Below are 25843 nucleotides of genomic sequence, written 5' to 3'. Positions count from 1 at the left end.
CTACTTTGCCCTTCTGGAGGAATGCCAGAAAATCCCCAGCAGCTCCACCTGGGATCAGCTCTACCTGGAACCCATCCTCCTCCCAGTTCCTCTTGCGCTCACTCCCGTTGTCAAAAAAAAAAAAAAAAAAAGATGATTGAGATTTTCTTCTTGTCTGGGAAATGAACTTTGACTCACTCAAGCTTGCTAAAATCATATCTATATGTTCTAAAATTTAACCTTTGACCTCAGGTATGCAATAACTTATTGGTTCAGCTTCTGACTGATGCTGTGTATGGCTATAAAACATTCTGACTCTCGTGGTCTGCATCGTGCAAGCTGGCAGACAAAGCAGGATGCAATCTCTGCTCCGTGCACAGACAGCTGCAAGCAGCAGCTCTGCCCAGAGGGGATATGATCTCTTCATGCAGGTAGCAGGAGCTGGCTTCTAAAACAATAGAGGTAACGATTCTCTACAAGAGTAGCTCTCCCTCAGGTATTTATTGCTGAACTGAGAATATCTGGATGCACCAGTCTATTTTCATGTGTTGTACTTAGGTTTTTGGTTTCTGCTGGGACAGATAAAAGATTCAGAGATAACAGTGTAAAAGTGTTTAATGACATCAGTTGGCTCTTTTCTGATGTACAGCCTGAGATGTTTCTTATAGGACTGTGACAGTGTCTGAATTTTGTGAAAAAAATCTTCACTGAACTATTAATTAAGTGGGATTAAATATCTCAGTCCCGGATGGAGAGGGAAGGGAGTTGCCTTGCCATGGTTTCAGAAAGTTGAAAGCAGGGCACTTGTTCCTGAAGGGCAATTGGGAAATCTTTGAGCAACTTGTTTGTTTTGGTTTTAAAGCCTTACTGACATTGGCACGTCTTTGGCCTGTTGCATTTGGGGGGAGTAAGGAAGCAGCCCTTTCCAAGGTGCCAGTCTGAATATGTGTATCAGCAGCTGAGGTTTGATGCAGTTCAGCAGAACCTCCTGCTTCCATATAATGAAACTATTTTTTAATTTTAAACCTTATTGAGAGTTTCCTTCGGTTTGAACAGTTTGTCATCTTTTGTAATTGTTCATTCCAGTTTCTTAGTTCTAGTGAATGTGTGAATTCTTCTGACAGATTGCTTTCAGAGTCAAGGGAGATAATTTTAAGGTGCTTCAAAGTTAATAAGTAGTCTAACTAAATCATGTCATTGGGCTCTGGAAACAGCTGAGAAACAATTACAGAACCTGACATTGTGTTGGTGGCTGTCAGGTCTCCTGTAGTAATCTACTTTTTGTGCTTATTTCCTTCCTGGCAATTCACAATGAAATTGGGGGAAGAAGCTGAGAAATTCAGCACTTAGTGTGAAAGTCAGGCTTCCAAAAAAAAAAAAAAAAACAAAAAAACCACACCAAAACCCCAAAAAAACCTGAATAAAAACCTGCATATAAAAAAACTTCACTGTCCGTGATCTCTCATAAGGACGGATAGTGTGGTGGGAAATGAGAGAGGTGTGTGAGATTGTGGGAAGTGCCCATTGCATGGCATCTCTCTGGTGTGCAATAAAGTTTGCATAAAGTCCATAGGTCACAAACCCTTTCCCGAGGCAGGCTGTGTTCTCATGCTCAGTGCCTGACGTGCCTCGGGGAGCAGAGGGGGTGCTGGAATGAGGTCTCACCTGCGCCGTTTTCTTGCAGACGCGTATTCAGCCTCGTCCAATGACAACGGGGGCAAGTCTGACTCAGTGGCCAACTTACAACCTCAGCCGTCCCTCAACTCCATCCAGAGCTCTCCGGGCCCCAAGCGCTCCACCAACACCCTGAAGAAATGGTTGACCAGTCCCGTGCGCCGCCTGAACAGCGGCAAGACCGAGAGCCACATCAAGAAACAAAAGAAGGTGCGAGATGGCAGGAAGAGCTTTGACCTCGGCTCACCGAAGACTGGAGATGAGACCACTCCTCAAGGAGACAGCGCAGATGAGGTGTGTGTTGGTGGTTTCAGTGGTAGTTACAGGAAATACCGTGTGTCTCGGATAGTCTCCTCCACGGGTGGTGAGTCATGCTTGAGTAAATGCAGTTCCCTTAGGATCTGGAGGGAATAGTGGATCATGCCTAAAATTGCGTTGTTGCCAACAGCTTTGTCATCCAAAGAGCAAGGGAATATAGAAAGAACAGCATTTCGCAGTTTGCATATACTATTGTCTTTTTACTAGGTTTTTTAATAGCCTATTAGAAAGTTGCTAGGGACAGAAATTAAGTTATTTTTGAGCGGCTGTTATCAGTTTTTGCTGAGGTTCATATCACCTTTATGCTACCATGGCAGTGTAATTCCTTGATGAAAGAATACTCAGAGAAATGGCCATGTTTCAATTAAATCTGCTACGTAGTTGTACCTGCAGTTTTTCTGCAGTCACGTTCTCCACCAGAATGGCACTTTTCTGATAAAGCGAATGAGGAATTAAAAGCCAAAAATGCAGAAGATACTAACTGAACACAAATAGAGGAACGCATTTTAAAACTGTACATCAAACAGTTCTTATTTAAATGAAAAAACTACTATTTTGTCAGCACACAGACAGATGTAGCTGCCTCAGCTGTATGAATGACCCATAAACTGTATTTCTGTAAGCTTTAGAATGCACCAGGATTAACCAGAAAAACCTTATGTCTTTACTGCTTCTCTTCCATTACCTGCAATTCCCTCCATCCAACACAATATTGAACTGAAAAGATAAAAGAATTCTGTCCCTGTTTCTAATTGTATTTAACTTTTCTTCAGAAGAGCAAGAAGGGCTGGGGAGAAGATGAACCAGATGAAGAGTCTCACACACCTCTTCCTCCTCCTATGAAGATTTTTGACAATGATCCAACCCAAGATGATATGGTAAGGCCTCCCTTACTGTATAATTTTTCTGAGTGCATTTCTCACATAGCTGTATCACAGTGATTTCCTAGTGGTCTTCTAGTATCAAGGGCCTGGACTCGTGGTTATAAGAGTTCCCTGTGTGGAAATCATAATCTAATACCTTTCTCCAGGCGAATTTACGAACAGTGCTAGATAGGCAGTTTAGCCCTGGCATCCCATTTCATGGCAGGTCCATGTTGTGCCTGTGCTGCGCGGTCAGAAGCTCCCTTCAGGTGGATAATGCGCGTTTGCTACGTCTGTTTGGGAAGTGCTGCTGGCGTCTGGCTGTGGCGCTGGAAATGGGGTTTGGTGGCACCGTGCTGGTGGTGGCAGCTCTCTGACATTGAGGATTTGCTGTGGTAGTTGGCCTGTGGCTTGCAGAGTCCTGTGTTGGACTCGCGGTGAGGAGCCGTGAATATGGCAGACAGTGGTTGGCATTCACAGCCAGTCCTGTCTGTACATGTCTGTACATGTCCCCCCACCTTTTCCTGGTGCTGTCGTCTCCCCTGTAGAAATCCAGCCTCCTGTTTGGCAGTTTCCTGCTTTCCTGCTGGCATCTGTTTTTAGCACTGCCACTTCTGGATCGCTGTCCTCTGATTGTAATTGCTGCAGGCAAAGAGGCGAAGATAGGGGAGATTAATAAATTGTCAGGAAAGAACAACCAAAACAACCCAGAATGTTCTTGGGGAAGGTTCAGGCAGAAGTTTGGAAATACAGAGCGAGGAGGATGTAAATATTTCTGGGACTCAAGGAGCAGAGTGATGGAGTAAAGGATTTGGGGGCTTGCTGCTAATCTGTCAGGAAATGTTATGACATTGTGGTGGCAGCAGGAGCAGAAGGAAGCAGCTGGAGCTGCGGACTCCTGCCCTCGGAGTGCTCTGTGTGCTCATGGCTGTCTGGCGAGGGGCAGGGCCGAAAGGTCGGCGGAGCAGAGCCCTGGTGGATCCACGCCCGGCACAATTGCTCCCGGCTTGTTCCCCACGGCGTTTAGCTAAATGTTTGGGGCTTCTTTGCTTTTTGGTTTAGGGGAGATGGTGTTATTTGGGGTTTTTTTAAAGATAAACAAAAGTGCTGCAGCTCGGGTCACTATTTTTGGTGTCCAACGTGCCATGTGATTTCAGTATTTCTTAAATGCATTTCTGACAGCATAAATGTTGTGGAACTAAGCTGTTTTCTGCTTCAGATGCCTGAGCTTTACAGAGTGCTTTGGCATCCTGTTTCTTCACCCACTCCTAAACCAGAAGATTAAATAGAGCAAGATGCACCTGAAACCCTTTTTTTCCTCTTGTTTTTCTTGCCCTACTCAACTTTTTGTCAGGGGGGTAAAAAACTGAAGCCTGTAGGGTCCTGAATTTCCTGGCACAAGAGCACCATATTAACAACATTTGAGCCATGCTGGAGCTGAAAGCTCTGTAATGGTGTTAATTTGGGCCCAGTGTCCTGCTCGTGTCCTCCCTCTGTGCTTGCAGGCATGTGCTTAGGCAGGACCAGCAGAAGCAGTGTGGGGCAGTAGCTGTGGTAGGCAGGAGATGTTTGCATGGGTGGGAGGTGACACTTTTTCATGAGTCCATCTGCCAGGCAGCAGCAATTGTGCCTCACTGCTCCTGGGGGCCCTCATAAAGACAAATTGCAAGATCTCTTCATATTAGAAAGTCATAATTTGCTTCCTGAGGAATAGAAATACCATATTTCTATTTTCCCCACTTAAACCAGACTCTTGTCAAGCACAGAAGTTTTTTTAACCCTGAAATTCTTGTAGGCTGCAAATGTTTTCATGCTTCCTTCAGAATCCTGCAGTTATTTACTTTCAGAGATACTGAGCAATTTCAGTTAAAAATAAGTGAGAGCAACAGCTGTTTAGTGCCTCCAAAAATTGGACTCGTAGAATGGCTATGTTTGGCAGTTATCATCTATGTATTTGTCCAGTATCTCTTCGAAGTCCTTATTTTCAATCCATTTTTTGTTTTCCTAGACACATCTGTCTGCATTGCAGGTGAAAAAGCAGGCTGAGCTTTTACATTAGTATGAGATCCCTGCATTACCAGCCTAATTCCTCAATTGCCAGCCTGATTACCTGTAGTTTTTGTTGTTGCTGTAATTAGAACTGTTGATTAGATGTATTATTTGTGAAAGACAAGTCGATGAGTAGCAGTGTGTTCATGTTTCTGTTCTCCCACAAGGCTTCTGGTTAGGATTAATCTAGTTTGCCTTGTTTTTTTCTTCTCCTGGGGATGTGTCACTCAACAGGAGCAACCTCCCCAAAGGGCTGCTGAAAGAGGTGGCCAGCTGCCTAATTCCTGCCATCACATTTCCCCATCTCCCTCCAGCACTGTGTAATCTCAGATGTGTGTTCCCTGGCACCTGCACAGTGACTTCACTGAAATAGCTGCCCTCCACAAGACTCTCATTAAGCAGCTGAGGGATGAATAAGCTTTTTCATCATTTATAAAAATCTAGCCGTGCTTTAGTCTCTGTCAGCCTGACAACAAAAGGAGGCTGTCCAAGGGCTTGTAGTTTTAGTCATTGCTTGTATTGCCTTCAGAAGTATGTACAGGTGAGCCAATAAATCCCAGTTCCCACAGCTATCAAGTGGGTTTGGGTGTTCAAAGCTGAGGTTTCTTGGGACAGCAATCAAGTGCTGATTGCCCTTGTAGAGCAAAAACCTTAAACTAAATCAGAGTTTTTCTGCCCTCCTGTGCCAGGTACCCAGGAGAGGTGAGACATGTAGAGGTGTTTTGTCTCCAGTGGTTGCACAGAGGGGACAGAAGAGTTACACATTTTAGATGACCGAAGTTGCACTAGTGGGAGATGTAATCTAAGTTCTTTTGGAGTTGCAAATGATCTGAGTGGAAAGGATGGGGGATGATTTGTTTCCCCCTGCCTCCCTCCCCTATTGCCTGCAACTCCATGTGCTTAACTGCTTTTATTAAATATGCATGTACGGGGGAGGGGGTAATTTCTTACATCTGCGGTAAGAAAATCAATTTTCTGGAGCCTGTAAGACCATAGATGCCCTCAGGAGGAGGAACCAACTTTAAAAGTATTGTAACCTGTTTGTAAACGAACTGCAGTTCTTTGATGCTGTTCCCTGGTTCTTGGAACTGCTGCAGGGAGATGTGCAGCCAGAAGTGGATGGCGATTCCATGCTTGTCTGGCACTGCTACACTCACTCACCCGCCCTGCCTGTGTCCCTCTCACCCTCCAGCTCCCCTTCCGAGTTCCTTCTCCTGTCTCGGAAGCTTCTTCACTGACCGCTTGGTTTCCTGCTCCTTCTCATCCTGCTAACTTGCTTTTCCTTTGCCACCTGGTGTCTTGCAGTCCTCTTCTTTGCTAGCTGCTCGACAGAGCTCCTCCGATGTCCCAACTGCTGCGGATCTTGTCAGTGCAATAGAAAAGTTGGTCAAAACTAAGCTGGTAAGTTTAGTGTTGTGAAACCCGTGTACACAACAGGCCCAATGTGACCCTAAGGAAGGGATTAAAAGGCCACCTCTTGTTCTGGTTTCCTCGCTTTCTACCTTCATCTGCTCTGCTTTTATTAATCCTGTGTGCTCTGCTTCTCAGTAGTGCCCAGTGTTTTGCTCCCCTGTGAGATGAAGCCTACATCTCACGTAGGCTCTGCACTGCGTAGTCAAAAGTCACTCCTGGAGTGGGCTTTGCAGAGCATGAGCCACTGTGCTGCACAATTTCTGGGGTCTTGTTAGTATTCAAATATTTTACACAGTGGGATGTTTTGTTTGTTTTGTTTTAAAGCTTGTTCTGAGGCACAGGAGTTTTACTAGCCAGCGTGAATTTGTTTGGTGTTCTGGTTTCAATGAAAAGACTCTCCAAAGAGTAGAACTGCTTGAAGTACCACAGCTGTGCTTTAATTTTACAAAGACTCATGTGTCACTTTTAATCTGCCTTGTCAACCCTTTCTTGCAGGGAGTGGAATAAGCAATAAAAATGCTATGGGATTCGTTTGTTCAAAAATTTCGTATTGTGTGCTCTCACTGTCTGATCCCGTGTCTGCTGGACAAGGAATAAATCCTGTTTCATATCTTGGCTTCTTTTAAGCTTTCCCTGAGCAGTTAAAAAAATGTTACTATCAAAGCTAAACCTTTTCCTACATGTCCCAGGACCTCTAAAATTTGCTAAATGCTTTCTCTGAACAAGTTTAACATAATTAACAAGCAAGGATATGATGAGCCTACAAAGGTTCATTTCCTTACATCTACAGGAATGATGAAGAGAGTAAAAAAAAATTTAAAAATCTCCACAGTGATCATTAAATTTCTACAACTCTGAGCAAGCATCTTCATCTAGTGAATCATTTCAGAAGGCTTCGGTATTTTCTCAGTTTGAGATGGTACACGAAGAGTGTCAGCGTTCGCAGCGTGCTTGATGAGGCTTGAGTGGTAGAGGAGCTCTTTGTGGCATGGGAAACCAAGAAGGCTTTTCCCAGAAAATTCACTTAAAATAGTTTTATTCCATTGAGAGACTAACTAACTGTAAAGTATTTCATTAATCCAGTTAGACTTTTTTTTTTATGATATTTTATTTTCTCTCCCCCACATGCAGTCTATTAGACTGTTACAACTACTTTCAAGGGATTTGGGGCAAACTTTAATTATTGTGGAAACTTACTATGTGTCCGTCTATTTCTATTTTGTGTTTTATTTTACTACAAGAATCCCTCATTCAGCTTTGGCAGAGAAACTTTTAACCACGTGTAGCCTAACAATGGTCCTGATTGAGACATCAGGATATTGCCAGGTTGGTTTGAAATAATTTGTAAGAGTTTTTTTTTCCTCAGATCTACTGGAACATCTTTTTCCACCTTCTAACAAGAGGATGACAACTCTGCTTTGAGGGTTTTTTTGTGAGGGCCTACATCAACGTAAAACTAGTTTGGTTGTGTTTCACACAAGTCCTGCAGGAGAGTATTTCTGAATACTTTGTCGTCTTGGTTGCAGAACTGACTTGAATACTGATGCTGAAGTTCAAGGAGAGTGTTTATTCTGTTGTTCTTTGGGGTTTTTTCTAGACCCTTGAAGGAGGATCTTACCGAGGAGGCTTAAAAGATGCCACTGGCTGCTTAAATGAAGGAATGACACCTTCAACTCCACCACGAAACCTTGAAGAGGAGCAGAAAGCCAAAGCAATGAGAGGCAGGATGTAAGTTGTATTACTGGTTCTTTCCAAAACATGTACCCCAGGAGGACACACAGCAGCACTCCAGGAATACTTTGTAGTCAGTGAGTGAGCATGGAACTGAGAGTAAAAATGTGTTCTGCTTGCTTCTTGTTTTTACTAACATGTAAAAACACTTCGTAAAAGCACTTCCACACAGGAAATTCATGATCACTCTAAAATGTGCAGCTTTTACACCAGAGAGCAAATATCTATTGCTGTAATAGCCTCTGAAGAGTTCAACAGGTATTATTGAGATGTTTGCATTGGTAATTACTGCATTGCCAGAAGTGAAATCAGCTCTCAGAGGGGGGATATGTAGTTGACCTTATTAGCTACCTTTGAGAAAAATAAGAGAATCCCTCTAGGATTTTTTGAAAGAGATATTTTTTGCCCTCATTATTAGCAAAGAAGGGACAGGATTCAGATGCATCTGTGGTGGAAACATGCCACTGAAAAGAAAGTTCCATTTGGGAAACCCTCATGGTCATGGTAACGGGAGAAAAAAGAGGTGGTGACAGCTCATGAAAGTTGTTTTTTAAAATGAGCTGTACACTCCCTTAAATTTAACAAAAATAATGCTTATTCCTTCAAAGCCTATAATGATTAAAGCATTTCTTAAATGCGTGTTCAGCTGAAGAACACAGAGAATTGGAGCAACAGAATCAAGAATTATATGAAAGAAAGCTGAGTTGGCTGTTTTCTTTGTGTCACCTCTTACGCTAACAACAGTAACTGCAACGATCTCATCAGATGGTGGATTGAGGGGGAAAGTAATGTTCCATACAGCCCTCATGGGAGTGTGGTGAGAGGTGGAAGAGGAGCACCCCATTTGGGGGAGATGCCAAGTCAGGGAAGAACAAGGAGGTGGTTAAGAGTCAAAGATGAAGCAGGAGCAAAGTGTCACAGGTCTGTGAAAGCCATCATTTACTCTTGCAGCTTGTAGCAGGAAGCCAGAGAAGGGATACAGTGAGGGACTGTAGCAAGTCCCAGCAGCAGACATGGACATGACACTCCTGGATGTGTTTCGGAATGGCAGAAGTTTTCTACAAGGCAGCTGTCAGCCTTTCCACAGGGAACAGCTCTGCCCATGACTGTCTCCTAAAAGCTCCTCAGTGTTGCAGGATCTGGAGTTCCTCTGTTAGCAAATTCATTAATTAGGTGACTGGCAGCTAACTGCATGTCACAGTTTTAGTGCAGAGACCTCTGCCACTGTAAGCACAGCTACAGGAATGATTCTGGCAGGAGCCTGGCAGCCTATTATGTGCAATTAGTAGCTGCCAGAATTCCTAAACACCAGGATGTTTAGGAGCACCTGCTAGTGGCTTTCAGCACAAGACATCTGTCTCCCCTCCAGCTCCTTTGTGTCTGTGTTCTGTGTCCCTGCAGCTTGCTGGGTTTAATTCCATAGTCATGTGAGGCAGCTGATCTCCCAGCTCGAGCTGTGACCCTCCAATCCCCACAAAACAGCAGCTGAACCCTTGCACAGGCATGGGCAGCAATGTCCTCTGTTCCTGGCAGCACATCCATGCCAGCAGTTAGCTCTGGTGTGAGGAAACTCCTTATTCCATCAGGCTCAATTGCTGCATTTCTGTGAGCAGTAACACAATAGTCTTATTGAGTGTCATTGCTCAGTATAGGTCTAATACAGAGTTTCCAAGATATCCAGCTATTCAGACTCAGTCAGAAACGAGGAGGCTCTAATCCTGCTCCTGTTTGTGCCAGCTTAAATACAGCTGTGCACTCAATACCTGCTCGTATTGAGGCAAGACCAGGGCACTTTGAAAGCAACTCCCTGCCCTTGTTCCCTGTTATCAGAGCAGGAGATGAGTGGACTTGAATTTTTGCCTACAGGCATCTTAGAAAACTTAAATTTGGGAGTACCTCTAAGGTGCTGCATCAGGTAGGTTTCAGAGAATGAATAGAGATGGTCAAGGTTGCTTTTCCTGCTTGGCGGTAGGAAGAGAGTAGCAGAGGGAACCCTGGTGCTGAATTAAAGGTAAGCAGTGGAGGTGCAGACCCTGAATCCTAGTAGAGGTGTGAATTGGCAGGCTTTTTCTGTTCACCACAAACCTGATTTTTAATAAACACACACCTGCCTGCAAGTCCTGCAGTGTTACATACTGCAAGTACCTGCTGCTTTATTCTTAGAGCAGAGCTTGGCCAGGTGGGTCCTTGCAGTAGCCGTGTAGGTGGGAGAGGTTCCCCCATTCCCCCACAGCTCTCTGTGCCCGTGGGGAACCATGCAAACAGAGCTGGTGCCAGCTGGAAGGTCCCCTCCTGGCCTTCCTCTCCTGGCACAGGGCACAGGAGGAGCCTGTCCCCGGGGCACAGTGGGTCAGGCAGCCCGAGGGGCTCTGCAGCTCAGCCTGCCCCGGCCGTGCGCTGCTGGCAAAGAGCAGCTTCCTGCCTTCTGCCTCACACGTGTTTGCTGCCCGGGCACAACTTGGCAGAGCGCTCTGGAGTGCACAAATGTCTGCTGTGGCTGCTGCCAGCCCTGCCTGCTGCCAAGGGGGCTGGATTTCACTCTCAAAGCAACAAGAAGCTGTTTGACTTTTTTCTGCCACATGACCAAACTATTGCCTCCGCTTTGTCTGAGCAAGGGACAAGTTGCAAGCGCAGCAAGGAGCAGGACTTTTTGTCTCAGTAGCCTCTCTTTAAGAAGTCTCTCCTTGAAATGCCAGTCTGGTTGTTTTTTTTCCCCTCCAGGTATTTTTAACCAGGCTTTACCTTAGCACTGTTTGCCCTCAGCCCTATCACTTCAAGTGGGTCAGTCTGGTGATTGATGTGGACAGAGCAATATCAGACATGAAAGCACTCCTCTGTCTTGTTATCCTTGTTACTGCCGTAGCAAACTTGAGGACAGATAGAGTTTATTTGCCACGTGCCAAATCTGTGTATTGGCGTAATTGAGAGACAAACTGTCTGCAGCAAGCTGTAACTTTTTGAAATTGCCCTCAAAAGAGCATTATGTGATTATTCAGTTTGAGTTACAAAGGAGGGGCTTTTCTTAGCTTGCTGTTGTTTGCATGCATCAGGCCTTCATTAGATGACTCCCCTACCCGGGGTTATTAGCTCTGAAATCAGAGTTAAAACATTTGACACCCACACACAGATTGCCTACTCTGAACGATTAAGCTATGACAGGAGAAGGGATTTGTTTTCCAAGTGTTTGAAACTTCCAAGTTGATACTTAATTGATGAATCTTGGGCAAAGCCAGATGGACTGGGGCAAGAAATTCACTCCTGCTTGCTGCAGAATGGGTCAGGACACGTCTCCATCGTTCCCAGGGGAGCTGCACAGGGGATGGGGAGAGGAGATCAGGGAGATGTAGTTTAAGGTGCATGCAGCTGTTTGTGCTGCTGCTCTTGCACCGTCCTGGCATGTGAGGGGCAGGGAGAGGGATAGCAGGAAAGAATGGTTAAGAGATTTGAAACTACTCTGACCTGACATGTGATGTTTTTGTCTTTTACATTCCACTGAGCTCTGAGTGAAGGGTGAATTGTGCTGTGTGATCTGGATGATGATGGGGTTTTAGGGTGAGATCATATGTGGTAAAGGAGAAAATGGTAACATCAAGGAATATAGTGAAATACTTCTGTGTTCTGTTTCAATTTAGGTTTGTCTTAAATGAGCTGGTGCAGACTGAAAAAGACTACGTCAAAGACTTGGGAACTGTTGTGGAGGTGAGCTGAAGCGAACCCTGCTATGCAAAATGTTTTCCCACTAAAAAGCACCATGCTGACAAGTGACAACAACAAAAAATACAGCATGAGAAACAAACTGCTTTATTTTGCAGTCTGCTTCCATGGTCCCCTTCTCATGTTGACAGAAACAAGAAGAAATGCCTTTGGAAACTATTTTTGTTTCCATCTAGCGAATGTTGTATTTTAGGTTCAACTCCAGTGTGCAAAGGTTTTTCTTGGCTACCCTACTTGTGACAAACTCTTTTTGCTGTAATGCAGCTTTGGAGGCATGGGTGGAGAATTAACTTATGATCCTACCACTTATTTCATGGTTTTCTTCCCATCATATAGGGTAATGGTAACACATACTTTACTTGAATTTGCACCTGGACTTATGTCCTGTGTCTGAGTATCTTTCCAGAAGCTGGGCCTGGAACTGTGTTGAGATGCGTCCCGTGGATTATTATTTTGCAAAAAAAGCCTGAGATAAAGGAGAGTTTGAGGGTTTTTTAATATTAAAAACAGTCTTTTTGGGTTTTTTAAGCATCAACTTGTAAAGATCCAGCTGATCCCTAGGGATCACCTGTCACATCTAACTCGGTGCAGGGTTCAGGTTTTTTTCCCAGCCAGGATGGAGAACTGGTAACATGTGATTCACTAGTGGCATGCACTAGTCCTGAGAGAATTATCAGTCTATCTAACAGCGATTTTCAACAGCTTCCCAACTTGAAAACCTTTGTGTTATGTCCTGTTTGCATCATGCACCGCTGGCAAACCTGACAGGCCTGTCGTGCTCCAAAGGCTTACAAAATAACTCTCAGGAGGTGTGAGAAATCCTGTTCTTGTGACTCTAAACTTACTGCTTGGCTTTGTGCTCCCCCAAGATAGTCATGTTGATGAATGGAAGAACTCTGTACAGAGTCTGATTTCTTCCTCTTACCAGAGAAGCCAAGAGCTTGACAAACTACTTTGTTTAACTTTTATCTTACAATTGCACTTGTCACTTCAATTACATCTAATAATGGTTTATGTAAGTATTGCAGATATTCTAAACAAATCCTTTAAAGTTTTCTTTTAAGCAAACTGTGTAATTTAAAATATCTGCTTAGGTTTCTGGTTTGAAATTGTATGAAAGATATTTTAAGCATTTTCAATGTAAAAAGTCCTGGCATTAAACTTTTGCTTCTTTAAAAAAGAGTGTAATTGTGTTCCCCCTTCAAATGAGCCCTTTGCTGAATCACTGATCCTTAATCCTGAAGGGCTTCATGAAGAGGATGGAAGAAAAAGGAGTTTCTGAAGATATGAAAGGGAAAGACAAGATTGTATTTGGCAATATTCACCAGATCTATGACTGGCACAAAGAGTAAGTTTCTGGTTTAGTTCCTCTTGAAACACCCTTCTAACCTCTTGTCCATAGAGGATTGGACTGTATGATGTCTGTATGTCTAAGCTGCTTTTAACTGAATATCATCAGGTCATTCAGGCCTGAACCTCCAAAGGACATTGCCTCTTCAGATTGTCTCTGTTGGTTTGTAAGTGCTGCTTCATAACCTCACAAATCCTGGCTACCTTGAATCCTGAGATGTTCTGATTCATGTGCTTTTAGCCACAGTTCCTCAATACCCAGCTACTGCATAAATCCTGATGTAGGGCTTTGTTTACCCAGCCAGAACCAGCACAACTGCATGATGGAAGGCATTGTGCTTACCTGAAATCATTTTTCCCAGTGAAGAAAGAACTTTGGCATGTGATAGCTCTGCACTGCCTGGCTTCATGGCAGGGTGTTTGTCCTGCTGTCTGTGATCACAGGTACAGCTTTATGCTGGCTCCAACACCATGGCAGCAGTGCTGGTCAGTGTGACAGGGACACAGGAGGCTGCCCTGTGTCAGTTCTGTGCTGCTGATGGCTCTGTCACTCTTTCTGGGGAGCCCCTTCACTGGGAGGTACCACTCTGGTCCATCCACAGCTCCTGAGCTACTGCTCACAAGCATTCCCAGCATCACTCCCAGAGAGTTGATACCTGTGGGGTAGTCACTGGATCTTCAGAAAAGCTACTGGGGCTGCCATAATCGAGTTTCTTGGGTTACAGCTGTAGCCTCAATGCATCCTACTGATGGGCAGCAGCAGTCTGGAAAGTCATGGTTTCCTTCCTGTGTCTCAGCAGCATCTTCACCTGCAGCTTATTGGATCATGGAGGCTGACCATGTCAGTGGTGTTTGGCTGGAAGGATGATAAAATGCAAATTGCTTCAAGGTCCTTCTCACCTGAAAGCCCTGACATGCTTCAGCCAAGTTGATGCTTTTGCCTCTGAGTTAGGAACTCCACTCCTTGAAAATCTTGCTCACAGAAGCAGATTTTGAGAATCTATTGAAAACACAAACCCTGGTCCATTTCCCATGTAACTTTATGGACAATGTCTTGCTTGTGGACAATATGGTCATGATTTCAACTCTGCCACTCAGAGATACTCTGCAGTTGCAACTAACTAAAATTTGAGTATGCATGTACAGACTTAAACAGCAGGCATTGGGCTGGATCTTCCTTCTCTGGACATTTTCCTCACCCAGCAAGCACCCTATGCTTGCTGTCATGTGTCCCATAGGTGCTTATCTCATGGCCTGGGCCTGTCCTTATGTTCTGGCAGATGACCTTGTGAGCACAAACTAAAAAATGCCAGAGAAAGCTTCACCTTATGTTAGTTGATACCAGAAAATGGAGTGTTTATACCAGAGCTATTCCTTGGTTAAGTGTGAGGATTGGAGTTTTCTGTAGCACAAATGGAAAGATTCCCTATTTTTAGTTCTGTATATCTGGGTCAAGAAGTCTATTTAAATGCAGATGAATGTAGCATTTATAGAGGATGGGGATATGGAAGCAGCTGTATCTAATGGTAGCAATGGAGGTTTTTAATTGGAACACCTGTCCAATTTGCATAATTTTTTGAGGTTCTGGGATTTCTTGGGATCAGATCATTGCAAGCATGTCCTCTCACAAAATCCGGCTACTGTCACAAATCTGTGAAGGCATTTGAGACTGAAATCCTGAAATGAAAATGAGCAAGATCATAGACAGGATGATTGTCTGGATTTGCCTACCAGATAAAAAAATCCAGCAGTGTTTCTGAAGTTTTCATCTCACTTTTAGGCATTCCAGTATATTCTTGATAAGGGCATTTGATGAAGAATGTATGACCTCCCTGAAGCTGCAAGTCAAGATGGAGATGGTGTTTATGGATTACTGTGACTATTATGAATTAGATATTGTGATTTATTATGAAATTAAAAACAGTGAGAAACAGAACATACTGTAACTCCACCAGCAAAACATGTTGATTCATTTATTCAGGGGGAAACATAAAGCATTCTTTTTCACATTGACCAGTACTCCAAATCTGCTCATGCAACTGAGAACTCCTGGTAAAACTGGAGTTTTCAGAAGTTGAGTTTTCACAAGCATTTTGGTATATGGGAGGGTTTTATTTTCGGAGTTCTCAGTGAAGGAAAGCAGCTCTTGCAATTAGATAGTGATCAGCACTTTCTGAAAATTGAAACCACTGTCATGGTAAAGAAGAGCAGTTTGCAAGACAAGACCTCCACATTTCAAAACTCTCATCTAAAGATTTAGAAATCCCACCATTAAGGGCTGAAGCCAAGCTTATCTTTTCATTTATTATTGAATACTGGAGCTAAAATGCCACTGTTAATCTGAAGGATGACTAGTTTGCTGCTGGGATGACCTAAAGAAGTGTTCTGAAGTGTTCATATCCTTTCTTTTAGCTTTTTCCTGGCTGAACTGGAAAAATGTCTTCAAGAACCTGAGCGTTTAGCACAGCTTTTTATTAAGCATGTAAGTTTTGTTTCCTGTATCTAGTGCAATTGCCTTTTAGGGTGTGATGGCTCCTTTTCAAAAATACTTGTTTGTGTCGACTTGATACTTTTACATGTCCAAACTGAATTTAAAGATAAAGTTTCCCTGTAGTTACACATTTTCAGTGGGTAGCTGGATTGCACTAAGGCATTAATCATTGTCTTCTTGCAGACAACTTGCTTGGGGGGCAAAATTGATGTGGTCAAGGACATCTGCCAAAATACAATTATGGCAGGTACTTGCCAACTGCTACAATTTACATGTTTGTGTGATGTTGGCCAAAGTATAACTTTGTAGAGGAATTTCCTGTAGAGGAAATTTCAGACCTGTCAGTATAACCTGGGTATAACATCTCTCACTGGCCACAGCCCAGAAGAAAACTCCCCTTGCCTAAGTGCAGATGTGGAGAGCAAAACCCGTTACCCATTTTCTTTCCAGGTTTAGCAAACTAAGTCTTTGATTAAACCAAAAATAAGGAAGACCAAGCAGAATATCACAGCAACTTTCTGCCACCTTTTAATAACAGAAGGGCAGCCAATATCTCATGTGGCTGCTGTGCCTCTTGCCTTCACAGGAGCGGCGATTGCACATGTATGTGGTGTATTGCCAAAACAAGCCCCGCTCCGAGTACATAGTAGCTGAGTATGAGACGTACTTTGAGGTAAGCACGGCTCATTATACATTATTACTGCTTACAGCTGGGAGTCCAGGTCAAGGAGACTCTCTGTAACCTGTGGGTTTGCCTGAAACAAACTCCTGAAGGTTTTGATCCTGCACATGGTGCTGAGGTCTCTGCTGCATGGAGAAAGTGTTACTATTTAATTGCCTTCAAATTCTCATATTGTGAATTTCTAATAAATATTTAATTCTGTACTAACTGTGTGTGGCCCTCTGAGTACCACAAATGCACTAGTATCTGTTCCAAGTGAAACAGGACTTTTAAATCAGTAGTGTACAAACAACAGGGGAAGTAAAAGCCGTTGGAGCTGGGTGGTGCCTCTCATAAATCCCCAGTAAGTCTATTTCAAGAATTCTTTGGGACTACACACATTTCGATAGTAACGTGAAAGAAGCTTGTTTAACGAGGGGAAGATGTTTCCTTTCAGAAACCCCAGAGCAGGAGGCCTGTCCTGCAGGACTCACTTGTGAGCTAATCCCTGCTGCAGAGGGAGGAGTGACCCTGAGCCCTGGCAGGGCTGCTCGGTCAGCTCGGAGGGGGAGGGATGCTCTGCTGACCCTCCAGCTCGGTCACGGCTTCTACCCAGCCCCTGCCTAAATAGGATAGGCCAGACTTTGAAATCCTCAGAAATTCCCTCTTGCAAACAAAAGATTAAGAGCAGACCAAGTTTCTGTGGAAATAAGTCTCTGCTGAGGCGTTTTATCATGTTGTCCATCTTACTCTGTGACTGTTTGCGATTGTTTTTAATCCTCATTTTTTAGGAGGTTCAGCAGGAAATAAGCCAGCGGCTGACCATCAGTGACTTTCTGATTAAACCCATTCAAAGAATAACTAAATACCAGCTTCTTCTCAAGGTGAGCGAAAAAATACAGTTTGGATTAAACTCTAATCTGCATGTTGCAGTAGATGCTGTTATTTTAGATCAGCCTTAGACTTAACTGAGGAATAAATTAGTCAAATAAAGAGGAAAGAGGGGTCTGCTCTCTGGGCATGCAGTGACAGAGTTCCGTGGAAAATGTCCAGAGAGCAGAAGGCCACATCTGTGCATGTGGTTTGTAATTTAGGATAGTAAACAGATCTGTTTTAAAACTTTCTTTTGGAATTATTTTTTATAGAAGGGTACACTTCAAATAGGAATTTTCTTCTTCTGAAGTTTCAGAGCAAACTTCCAACTTTTTTTAAATTAGAACAAAGATACACAAGTGTATTGCTAAAGTCTGTCTTTGGTGCTGAATGGCTTGCTTCTAGTAAATGCTGTAGCCTCCATTTCTGAATATCTGTCTTCAAATAAGCTGAAGAAACTTATTTTCTGAGCATTCTGTCATCTTAAAGTTTGGGGAGCTTGCCGCAACTTTTTTCCCAAGGAGCCTCTGGTTTATGCTGACTTTTCCATAATGACAATTACTCAGCACTCTTGATAATTCATACTGAGGGGTCTGGAACCAATGTCTAAAATCAGGCATGTCTGAAGCCACCCTGTAATCTCCAGCAGCACTGGGGTCTGAGCTAGTTTCTTCTCTTTTTTTGAGGCTGCCATCAGCCCAGGTTTGGGAATTGCACATTAGCCAAGGCACACAAGTGTGTTCCCCAAAAAGCCAAAAGGAAAAGAAAAATCTTTGTGTGTGCATGTGTGGTCTTGTGGCTTAAGACAAGGATGAAGTAAGCATTCCCAAGGTCTAACCTCAGCTTTGTCTATTTGCTCTGATCTTCTCAACAACCATCCACACCCCTCTTCCATATTTCTAAAGTGGTTATGGCATTCAGCAATCTCTGAAGATGAATTTATTCATATTAGCAGGTTTCTTCTCAGAAAATCACATGCTGAATGTGCCTTTTCCTTTTCAAACTGGTGCCTTTTGTTCTGTCTTTTCTGATGTGCCTTAATGCAGACCTTTCTGCTTTCTCCAGGACTTCCTGAGGTACAGTGAAAAAGCTGGTCTGGAGTGCTCCGAGATAGAGGTACATTTTCATGCCCTGGACAATAGGGCTAATGGGACTTGGTGTGGAGAAATGAAAACCCCAGTATTCCTTTGACAAGAGCTGAAGATCCTGCTGGTGTTCTAAATGTGGCATTTCTCTCAGCTTAGATCAGAACTAAAAGATGATGGCGCAGTCCCGCATTTCAGTCCTGCACCATCCTCTTTGAGACATCTATTCACGAGGGCCTTGCCATAAGTCACTCCAGCAGTCCTGCTATTGAACTTCATTACTTGACACTGTGCTTTCAGGAACCCTCTGGTTCTCTTGTAATAATGCAACAATCCTTTTCCTCAACAGAAAGCAGTTGAATTAATGTGCCTTGTACCAAAACGTTGCAATGACATGATGAACCTGGGTCGTCTCCAAGGCTTTGAGGTATGCACTTGCATTCTTCTTGTAATAATAACTAGGCAAGGAAAATTACTTTCTCTGTCTGTGATTGTCTCTACAATCTACCCAAGCTACTTATCTAGGGCTTGTGCTTCTGCAGTGCTGAGCTGCATGCTTTGGTGAGGTTTCAAAGGTGAGGGAGTGACACACCACTCACTCTAAACTTGTGACGATTCATATGGTTTCTTCAAAGTATGACTTTGTGTAAAAGTTTCTGCAAGCTTTAATGAGACTTATTGTAGACCAGAGCAAAAGAAGTGATGAACCAGCCTGCTCTGCCTATTAGTAAGGTCACCTGGCACTAACACATTAACAGTTCCCTCCGAGTTCAGCAACATCCAGGAGAGGACTCGGGAGTTACAGCCCCACAGGGCACGGCTTGTGGCTTGTAACTAAGCCAGTGTAGCCTCTGGAGAGAGGTCTTATCTCCAAAATGAATTAAGATTTGTCATACTGTCTTGTGCACTGCAAACAGGTCCTGGCTTTTGCACTTTCAGAGGTGTTGTGTCGGTGACTGCTGGCTTAGGGCAGGATGGAGAGCTCTTGGCTGGAGCACTACTGTAACATAATGGGAACAGGGTTTGAAATGAAGTGTACAAAACAGCCTGCTTGAGACCTCTTGCTTGTGGTTTTATATACACAGTGGCAATGAGAGCAAGGAGAACCGATGTCGTTTGTTTTCAGCTGAGGTCACAATTTACAGGATTGCTGCTTTGGTAACTTAGAGGGAACATGTCTCACATGAATGCCTGGAAAGCTTGGGCTGCATGAAATAGAGCGTATCACCTTGCGGGATCACGGTGGGTCAGGGTTTGTAATGCTGGTGCCTTGTCTGGTTCCCAGGGCAAACTGACAGCCCAAGGCAAGCTGCTGCAGCAGGACACCTTCTACGTGACAGAGCAGGATTCCGGGGTTCAGTCTCGGCCCAAGGAGCGCAGGGTGTTCCTCTTTGAGCAAATAGTTATCTTCAGTGAACTCCTTAGAAAAGGATCTCTAACGCCAGGCTACATGTTCAAGAAAAGCATAAAGGTAAGAAGTGCAGAGGGAGAAGCATTTCTTCTGTTTGATGGTCATGTGAGGTTCACCCTGTCACAGGGGACAGCAGTGTGCAGAAAACATTTGCATCTACCTTTCAATGGGCCAGAAGCTGTTTAAAATCATCTCTAAATAAACCACCGGGTGTCTAAATTTATTGGGTAATTTTTACAAGGAACACAGCCAGGGCAGGTCCTCTATCATTCATAGCTCTGAATTAGCAAATACTGCTACAAAACCTGCAGCAGTCAAAGGAAGTTTACAATTGTTGCTTTTATGCATGATCATAAAAGATAAATGAAGGTACAGTATCCAAACCAGTCATTTTAGGCCAAACTCTAAGTCAATACTAAGCCTTTATATATGTCTGGAAATACTCTCCCTAATTCGGGTGAGGGCTCTTAGCGCAAATATGGATGTTGCAAGAATGTTTCAAAGGCAAATAAAACCACACATAATTCTAAAAGTACAGCTCTGAGGAACTATAAAACCAGCTAAACTATGAAGAGAGTTTTGAGAAATTAATTTTGGTTTTAAATAATATGTCCAGATTATGGGGCTGGGGCTAAAAGTAAAAACTGAAAGTAACCAGCAGAAATACTTCTTTGTTTAACAAATGTAAAGTTAACCTGTGAAATGGTCAGTGAAGGTGAATGAGTGCTGCACATCTCCTGGCAGTACAGCCTTTGCTGTGCATGCAGAAAGAGCAAAATCACTGATTCATTTGAATTTCTGGGTTGTTCAAAGCTGAGAAACTAGCCTGACATTGATTTCCTTTTCAAAGATACAGGTTAAGAGACATGGGAGAGACATTGTGTTTGCTCTAAATTTTAAATGGTGCATTAATATGAAATAGAACACTATCAGCTGAAATAATGCATATAAACATTTATAACTAAACAAATTTACGGTAAACAGCATATTTACTGAATTGAGGTTGTCTTCTTGGCTGATAGAAACAGCATTTACTGAAAAACCTATATGCATTTGCATGTCTGTCTATTTTATAGTTTCCAACCAAATAATAGGCTATAAAGGGAAAACCCAAAGTGTACAAATAAACAATCATCTTGATTTAGATGATCAGCTTTGGTTTTATCTTTTTGCTGATTTAAATCATTATTAAAATTGGAGATGGAAATAATATGAATCATTTTTACTTCAGTTTATTGTATATATAACAATGAGGCTTTTATCTGCAGGAAACAATTCCTGAATTGTATATTGTAGATAAAGAGAGAAAAATAAATCTCTCCTAATTTCAATAAAATTAGCTTGCCTCAAGGGTAGGAGCTGCTTTTCTAGTTACACAGCCTACGAAAGGAATGCTGTTCCCACTGCCTGAGTTTAAAATTTTCATGTGATAATTTTCCAGCCTCTTTTCTTCCACTTGGCAAACAGCTCATTCTCCTGTTGAGTGTCTACTGCAGGTGTGGGATCCCCTGTGGCTCCGTGTGTCTCCCCGCCGTCAGCGTGGAGTTTGTGTGCTAGCAGCTCTCACACCCTCCCAACCAGCCCCACTTCAGCTTCTCACTGCTTTTGCATTTGTCTGTTTCCCACAGCGAGGGGCTGTGGCTCTCGGTGCAGCAGGGCCGTTCCCTGCCTCCCTGGGCTCTGAGCATCCTCACCTCGCAGCGGTGCCTCCACCTCAGCCAGCAGCACCGATCCCGTTCCTTTCCTCTGTCACAGCCACAGAGTAAAAAGTGCATATGACTTCAAAGGCAGCTGTTCTGGTCTGTCAGTGAGATGGGACTCCAGATATTGTTCCCCAAGCTCTGTCACTCTCAAACTGTGACAGAAGCTTCAGCATGTTGTCCTGCATTAGCGAAGAACCCTTTTTTACACAATAAGGTCCTTAGTGTTGAGAAATGGCACATCCCTTCTCAGTGACTTCTCACCTGGATACCTTTCAGCCTCTCAAAATACCTAAATGGAAGCCTTGCTGAATGCATCTCCCTGAGACACAAACCGGAGGTCAGGGGACTCTCCATGTCTTTTACCTGGAGTCATACCAGGAGTGGCTAAGCCATCAACCAGAGGAAAATGAGCTCAGATCAGGAGCAAGAGACCCGTCTGGGGTTATCTGTGTGTCCTTGTTCCTGTCCTTTCCTTGGTCAGGGGAGCTCCTGCTTGTCACTGGAACTTCATAGGGACCCCCAGAAGTGAAGGAAGATGCTAATTCCATCTTGCAGTTTGAATGCTGGACAGTATTCGGATGTGGAGTGGATCTCCATACCTTGACAGATACTCAGAGCAATTGGAGATGGATTTCTTCTCGGGGACATTACCGCCGTTGTCTTCAGAGCTGTCTGCTTTTGACATGAAGACACTCCCTCTCTTGTTTTCTCGGGAGGCTATGCCCGAACTTATTCTAAGAATCTCAGAAAAAGCTAAAGTTATGAGTACATTTAAAACAGAAGCCTCCCAAGGGCAGGACAGCAGCCAAAATCCCCATCCATGTGATTTCCAGAAAGGGTATCTGTGACTACAGTCAAGTGAAGTGACTGCACACAGATGACTCCAATCTGCTGGAAATAAGATCTGTTGGAGCATCATGGGAGAATTGCTCTTTTTTTTCATTATATCCCTGTGCACAGTCCATTCCATTTTTTAAGTGTGCTAATGACTGAGATTTTCTTATCAGAGGACCAGAAATATTTAAATTGGAGGAATTATAGACTTTATTAGCATATTAATAGGAACATTTTTATCCTATTTATGGGTTTCAGTAAATTTAAAGCACACCAGTCAGGTCTGTGTTACTTAAAATAGAAGTTGTAATTCAAGACAAGGCAGGCGGATGTCTGGCACATCTGTCAGAGCTTTATTAAGCATCATATTTAAGATTTAGATTTATCTAGGTATATCTAGATGAGACAAATTCTTCTTCTTATGATCTAACAGTTTGTCATTGGACTTAATTTTATTTCAGGAACATTTCACAACAGTTTTGATTCTTGTTTAATGTTAACTCATGCTCCCTGTAAAATGCTTACCTTGGCTTGTTTCAGATGAACTACCTTATCATTGAAGAAAACGTGGACAATGATCCCTGCAAGTTTGCTCTAATGAGCCGGGAAACATCAGAGAGAGTCATTTTGCAGGCAGCTAATCCAGAAATTCAACAAGCTTGGGTACAGGACATCAACCAGGTCCTGGACACGCAACGAGATTTCCTGAATGGTACGTACAGGGTCTTTGTTCTGTTTCCCAAACTGTAATGCTAAATGGGATTTAGAATCTTTATGTCCTTGTTTGCTCTGTGAGGAAATTGTTGAGGCATTTCTGCCTGTGTCAGTTTGGCTCATGTTCCTCAGGTCCCTCCGTGGGTGGTGCTTTTGCTGGTGGTACTTTTGTACTGGGGTTCACAGGGCTCTGTCACCCGGTGCTTTCCATGGTACACTGAGATTTTTAATCTGAAGCCACCTCAAGATCATGATGAATCCAGATTGCCCCTGTGCCTACACAGCATCTCTCATTTACTCAGAGCAAGGTTCACCCCCAAGAGCTTCCTGTCAGACATCACAGTGTGCTACCAGCTGAGGATGTGAGGCGGGATGAAGGTGCCTCACCATGCACCCCCCTGCAGGTCCCAGCTTTCAGTTAAACAAGAAAACAAAGGAAAGGGCAAGGAAACAAGGGCAAGGGCTTGTTTCTCCTAGGAACCAAGGCAGCTGTGCATGAAAAGGGGCCTTTCCAAAGTGTCAGCTTTGCTGCAGAAATAGATTTGAGGTGGTCTGGAATAATATTTCAAATTAAAACTAAGTTTAAAAAAAAACAAAACAAAACAAAACAAAAAAACCCTCGAAAACCAGGCACGCACACAATCAACAAAAGTGTGTGATTTGAAAATACAGAGGAATCAAATTTAGTTAACATTTTTAGCTTGTTCTTGCTCCTGAATGCATGAGTGTAAGAGAAGGGAACAGGACTAGAGAAAGAATCTAAAAATAGTATCTCTTTTGTTTGTGTGGAAGCAACAAAGTGGCTTTGGATGCCTCCACGATTGCTTTGTGCCATTCATTTCCAAACAGCTTTTTTTATGGAGCTTATATTAGAGTTCTATATTTAATAGCTTAATACATGTTCAATAATAAAACATATTTGCTTGAATCAAGATGTTTGGGCTTGGCACAGTATGTTAGTTTTTGTAGGGTTTTCGCTTTTTTGGGGGGTTTTTTTTGGTTTTTTTTTTTTGTTTTGTTTTGGGTTTTTTTGGTTTTTTCGGTTTTTGTTTTTGTTTTGGTTTTTTTTGGTTTTTTTTGTTTTTCGTGTTTTTTTGGGGGGGAGGGGGTTGTTATTTGGTTTTGTGGATTTTTTGTTGGAAAATGGGAAGAGACTCTTTCAGATCACATCAAAGCAAAGGTTCCCTTTTCTTCAATGTGAAGGTTTTAAAAATTTTAATTCAGCTTAATTTTACTTTTCGGAAGTTAACTGGGAAGCGGCCAGATGCAAAAGTTGTTTGTGACAGTTCAGAATCCGTGGCTGAGCTGAGCAAGGAAATACATTTCACCCATTATGCCACAACTCAATACTGGGCTTTCGTGACTTAGAGTAGAAATGGCCTCATACAACCATTGTAAAATGATTCCTTAAATACATTGCTGAGACAAAGAGTCTAAGTTCTCCAGTTTGACCAGTTGGTACCAAAACTTGATGGGTTTTTGTCAGTGCAGTTGGCTTTGCCTGAGGAATTACTGGACTAAAGTAAGTTCCACTCACAGTTAGCCACAGACTTCTTTTAAAAGCATTGTGAGAGATCCACAGGCACTAATGTGGAGTTTTTCTGTCCCTTCCATATCTTTCTTGCTTGTTCTTTTTATTTTTTAAGTATTCCACCTTACCTGCACAGGATTTATTGCCCTGTGAGCCTCTTTTTCTGCTGAGACATCTTCATAGCCCCTATTCAGCCTATCTTCTGTGAGGCCAGCAAGCAATTTGATGGGTTAGGAACATAATCATCACTATCTCTAAAGAAAAAGTAAAAATAGATTTCTATTAAAACACAAGCTTAAGGATTTACCTTAAAACTGTAAAAAAGATCCAAGAAAATGATAGTGTATCCAGCAGAGCCTGTCCAGTCCAGAATATTTTAAGTGGCTTTTAGAATGTAATCTTACTGAGACTGACTAATCTTTAAATAGTTCTTTAGCTTTGCATTTCATTAAAGCAGATGTTTTCTGTCTTTAAAATCACCACACTGAGCCAATGCTGTGTAAACTTAATAACAAAATATTCCCCTTGAATTCTTGCCCAAGCTGTCTCTGATTTTTCTCTCTTCACCAGGGAAGTCCTAAAGAGTAGGGGCTATGTACAAGGGATGGGATTTGCATCCAAACTTCATTAATGTAAAAGTGGAATATTCAAGTTTTTCATATTTTTCCATGGAAAAGTGAAAGCTGCTGAGCTTGAGAAACAGGCTGTGCATCAAATGATGGGCTGTTGTGACTGTTGTTTAGGAAGTAAGCTGAAAAGAAAATCTGTCACTGCTGGACATGATTCATAAGGAAAATGCCATTCATCTGTACCTTATTTTAATCATGTTTTGTGGGGGGAATCTGAGAGAGAAAGAGAGAACGTGCAAGTAGATGGACACTGACTTTTGCCAGAAGCTTCTAAGAATACTGACAGACGTTTAACAGGAGGCTGGAAGCCAGGCATCACTGTGCTAGTTCATGGTGGAATTAGTAGTCAGAAATGGACACTCAACTAAATACCCTTTAAAAGAACTGAGTACAGTAGATTGTTTCAAGGTAGATTGATAAGTATCCATTCAGATCTTACTGCTAGCAACCTTGCAGCCTTATTTACTGTATACAATAGAAAAATGTCACTGTCAAAATCATTGCCAAAGCTCTCCCCAGCCTTCCTTGCCCTCTGTGGCTGGTCTGCAGCAGGACCAAACCATTTCCAGCTGCAGCTGAGGTAAGCAAGTGAAACTGGCAGTCACTGCGGCATAAATACAATCTGCTTTGGTGGCAACGGGCAGGTTTTAGAGACGAGTAGTCTCCCAGATGGCCACAGATCTGTGTCTGTGTCCTTTTGAAGAAAATGGTGAACTGGCATCCTCCTTGACCTTTTTTTTCCAGTCATTTATTCTTTAGTATGAAATAATTTCTTGAGTTGTCCTGCCTTACTCTGGAGGGGGAACGCTAGAGAGTGTGC

The 25843-nt window shown here is 43.0% G+C and overlaps 1 protein-coding gene across 8 annotated transcripts in view; it reads left to right on the top strand.

Annotated features, from left to right (window-relative positions):
* KALRN (kalirin RhoGEF kinase) overlaps positions 1-25843 on the top strand; it is a 472211-nt gene that overhangs the window by 413742 nt on the left and 32626 nt on the right. For 7 of the 8 annotated variants that reach the window (XM_040069425.2, XM_058421255.1, XM_058421256.1 and 4 more), the window contains 12 exons: positions 1664-1947; positions 2745-2849; positions 7894-8024; positions 11660-11726; positions 12986-13089; positions 15504-15573; positions 16169-16255; positions 17035-17127; positions 18182-18232; positions 18551-18628; positions 19487-19672; positions 22690-22861. In XM_040069425.2, coding sequence (XP_039925359.1) covers positions 1664-1947; positions 2745-2849; positions 7894-8024; positions 11660-11726; positions 12986-13089; positions 15504-15573; positions 16169-16255; positions 17035-17127; positions 18182-18232; positions 18551-18628; positions 19487-19672; positions 22690-22861 — 1428 coding nt within the window. The remainder of the gene's footprint in view (positions 1-1663; positions 1948-2744; positions 2850-7893; positions 8025-11659; positions 11727-12985; positions 13090-15503; positions 15574-16168; positions 16256-17034; positions 17128-18181; positions 18233-18550; positions 18629-19486; positions 19673-22689; positions 22862-25843) is intronic. The other variant, XM_058421254.1, reaches the window with a different exon arrangement.

The sequence above is a fragment of the Hirundo rustica genome, chromosome 7, assembly GCF_015227805.2.
Source record: "Hirundo rustica isolate bHirRus1 chromosome 7, bHirRus1.pri.v3, whole genome shotgun sequence".
Taxonomy (NCBI): domain Eukaryota; kingdom Metazoa; phylum Chordata; class Aves; order Passeriformes; family Hirundinidae; genus Hirundo; species Hirundo rustica.
This window is presented reverse-complemented; position numbering and strand designations above follow the sequence as displayed.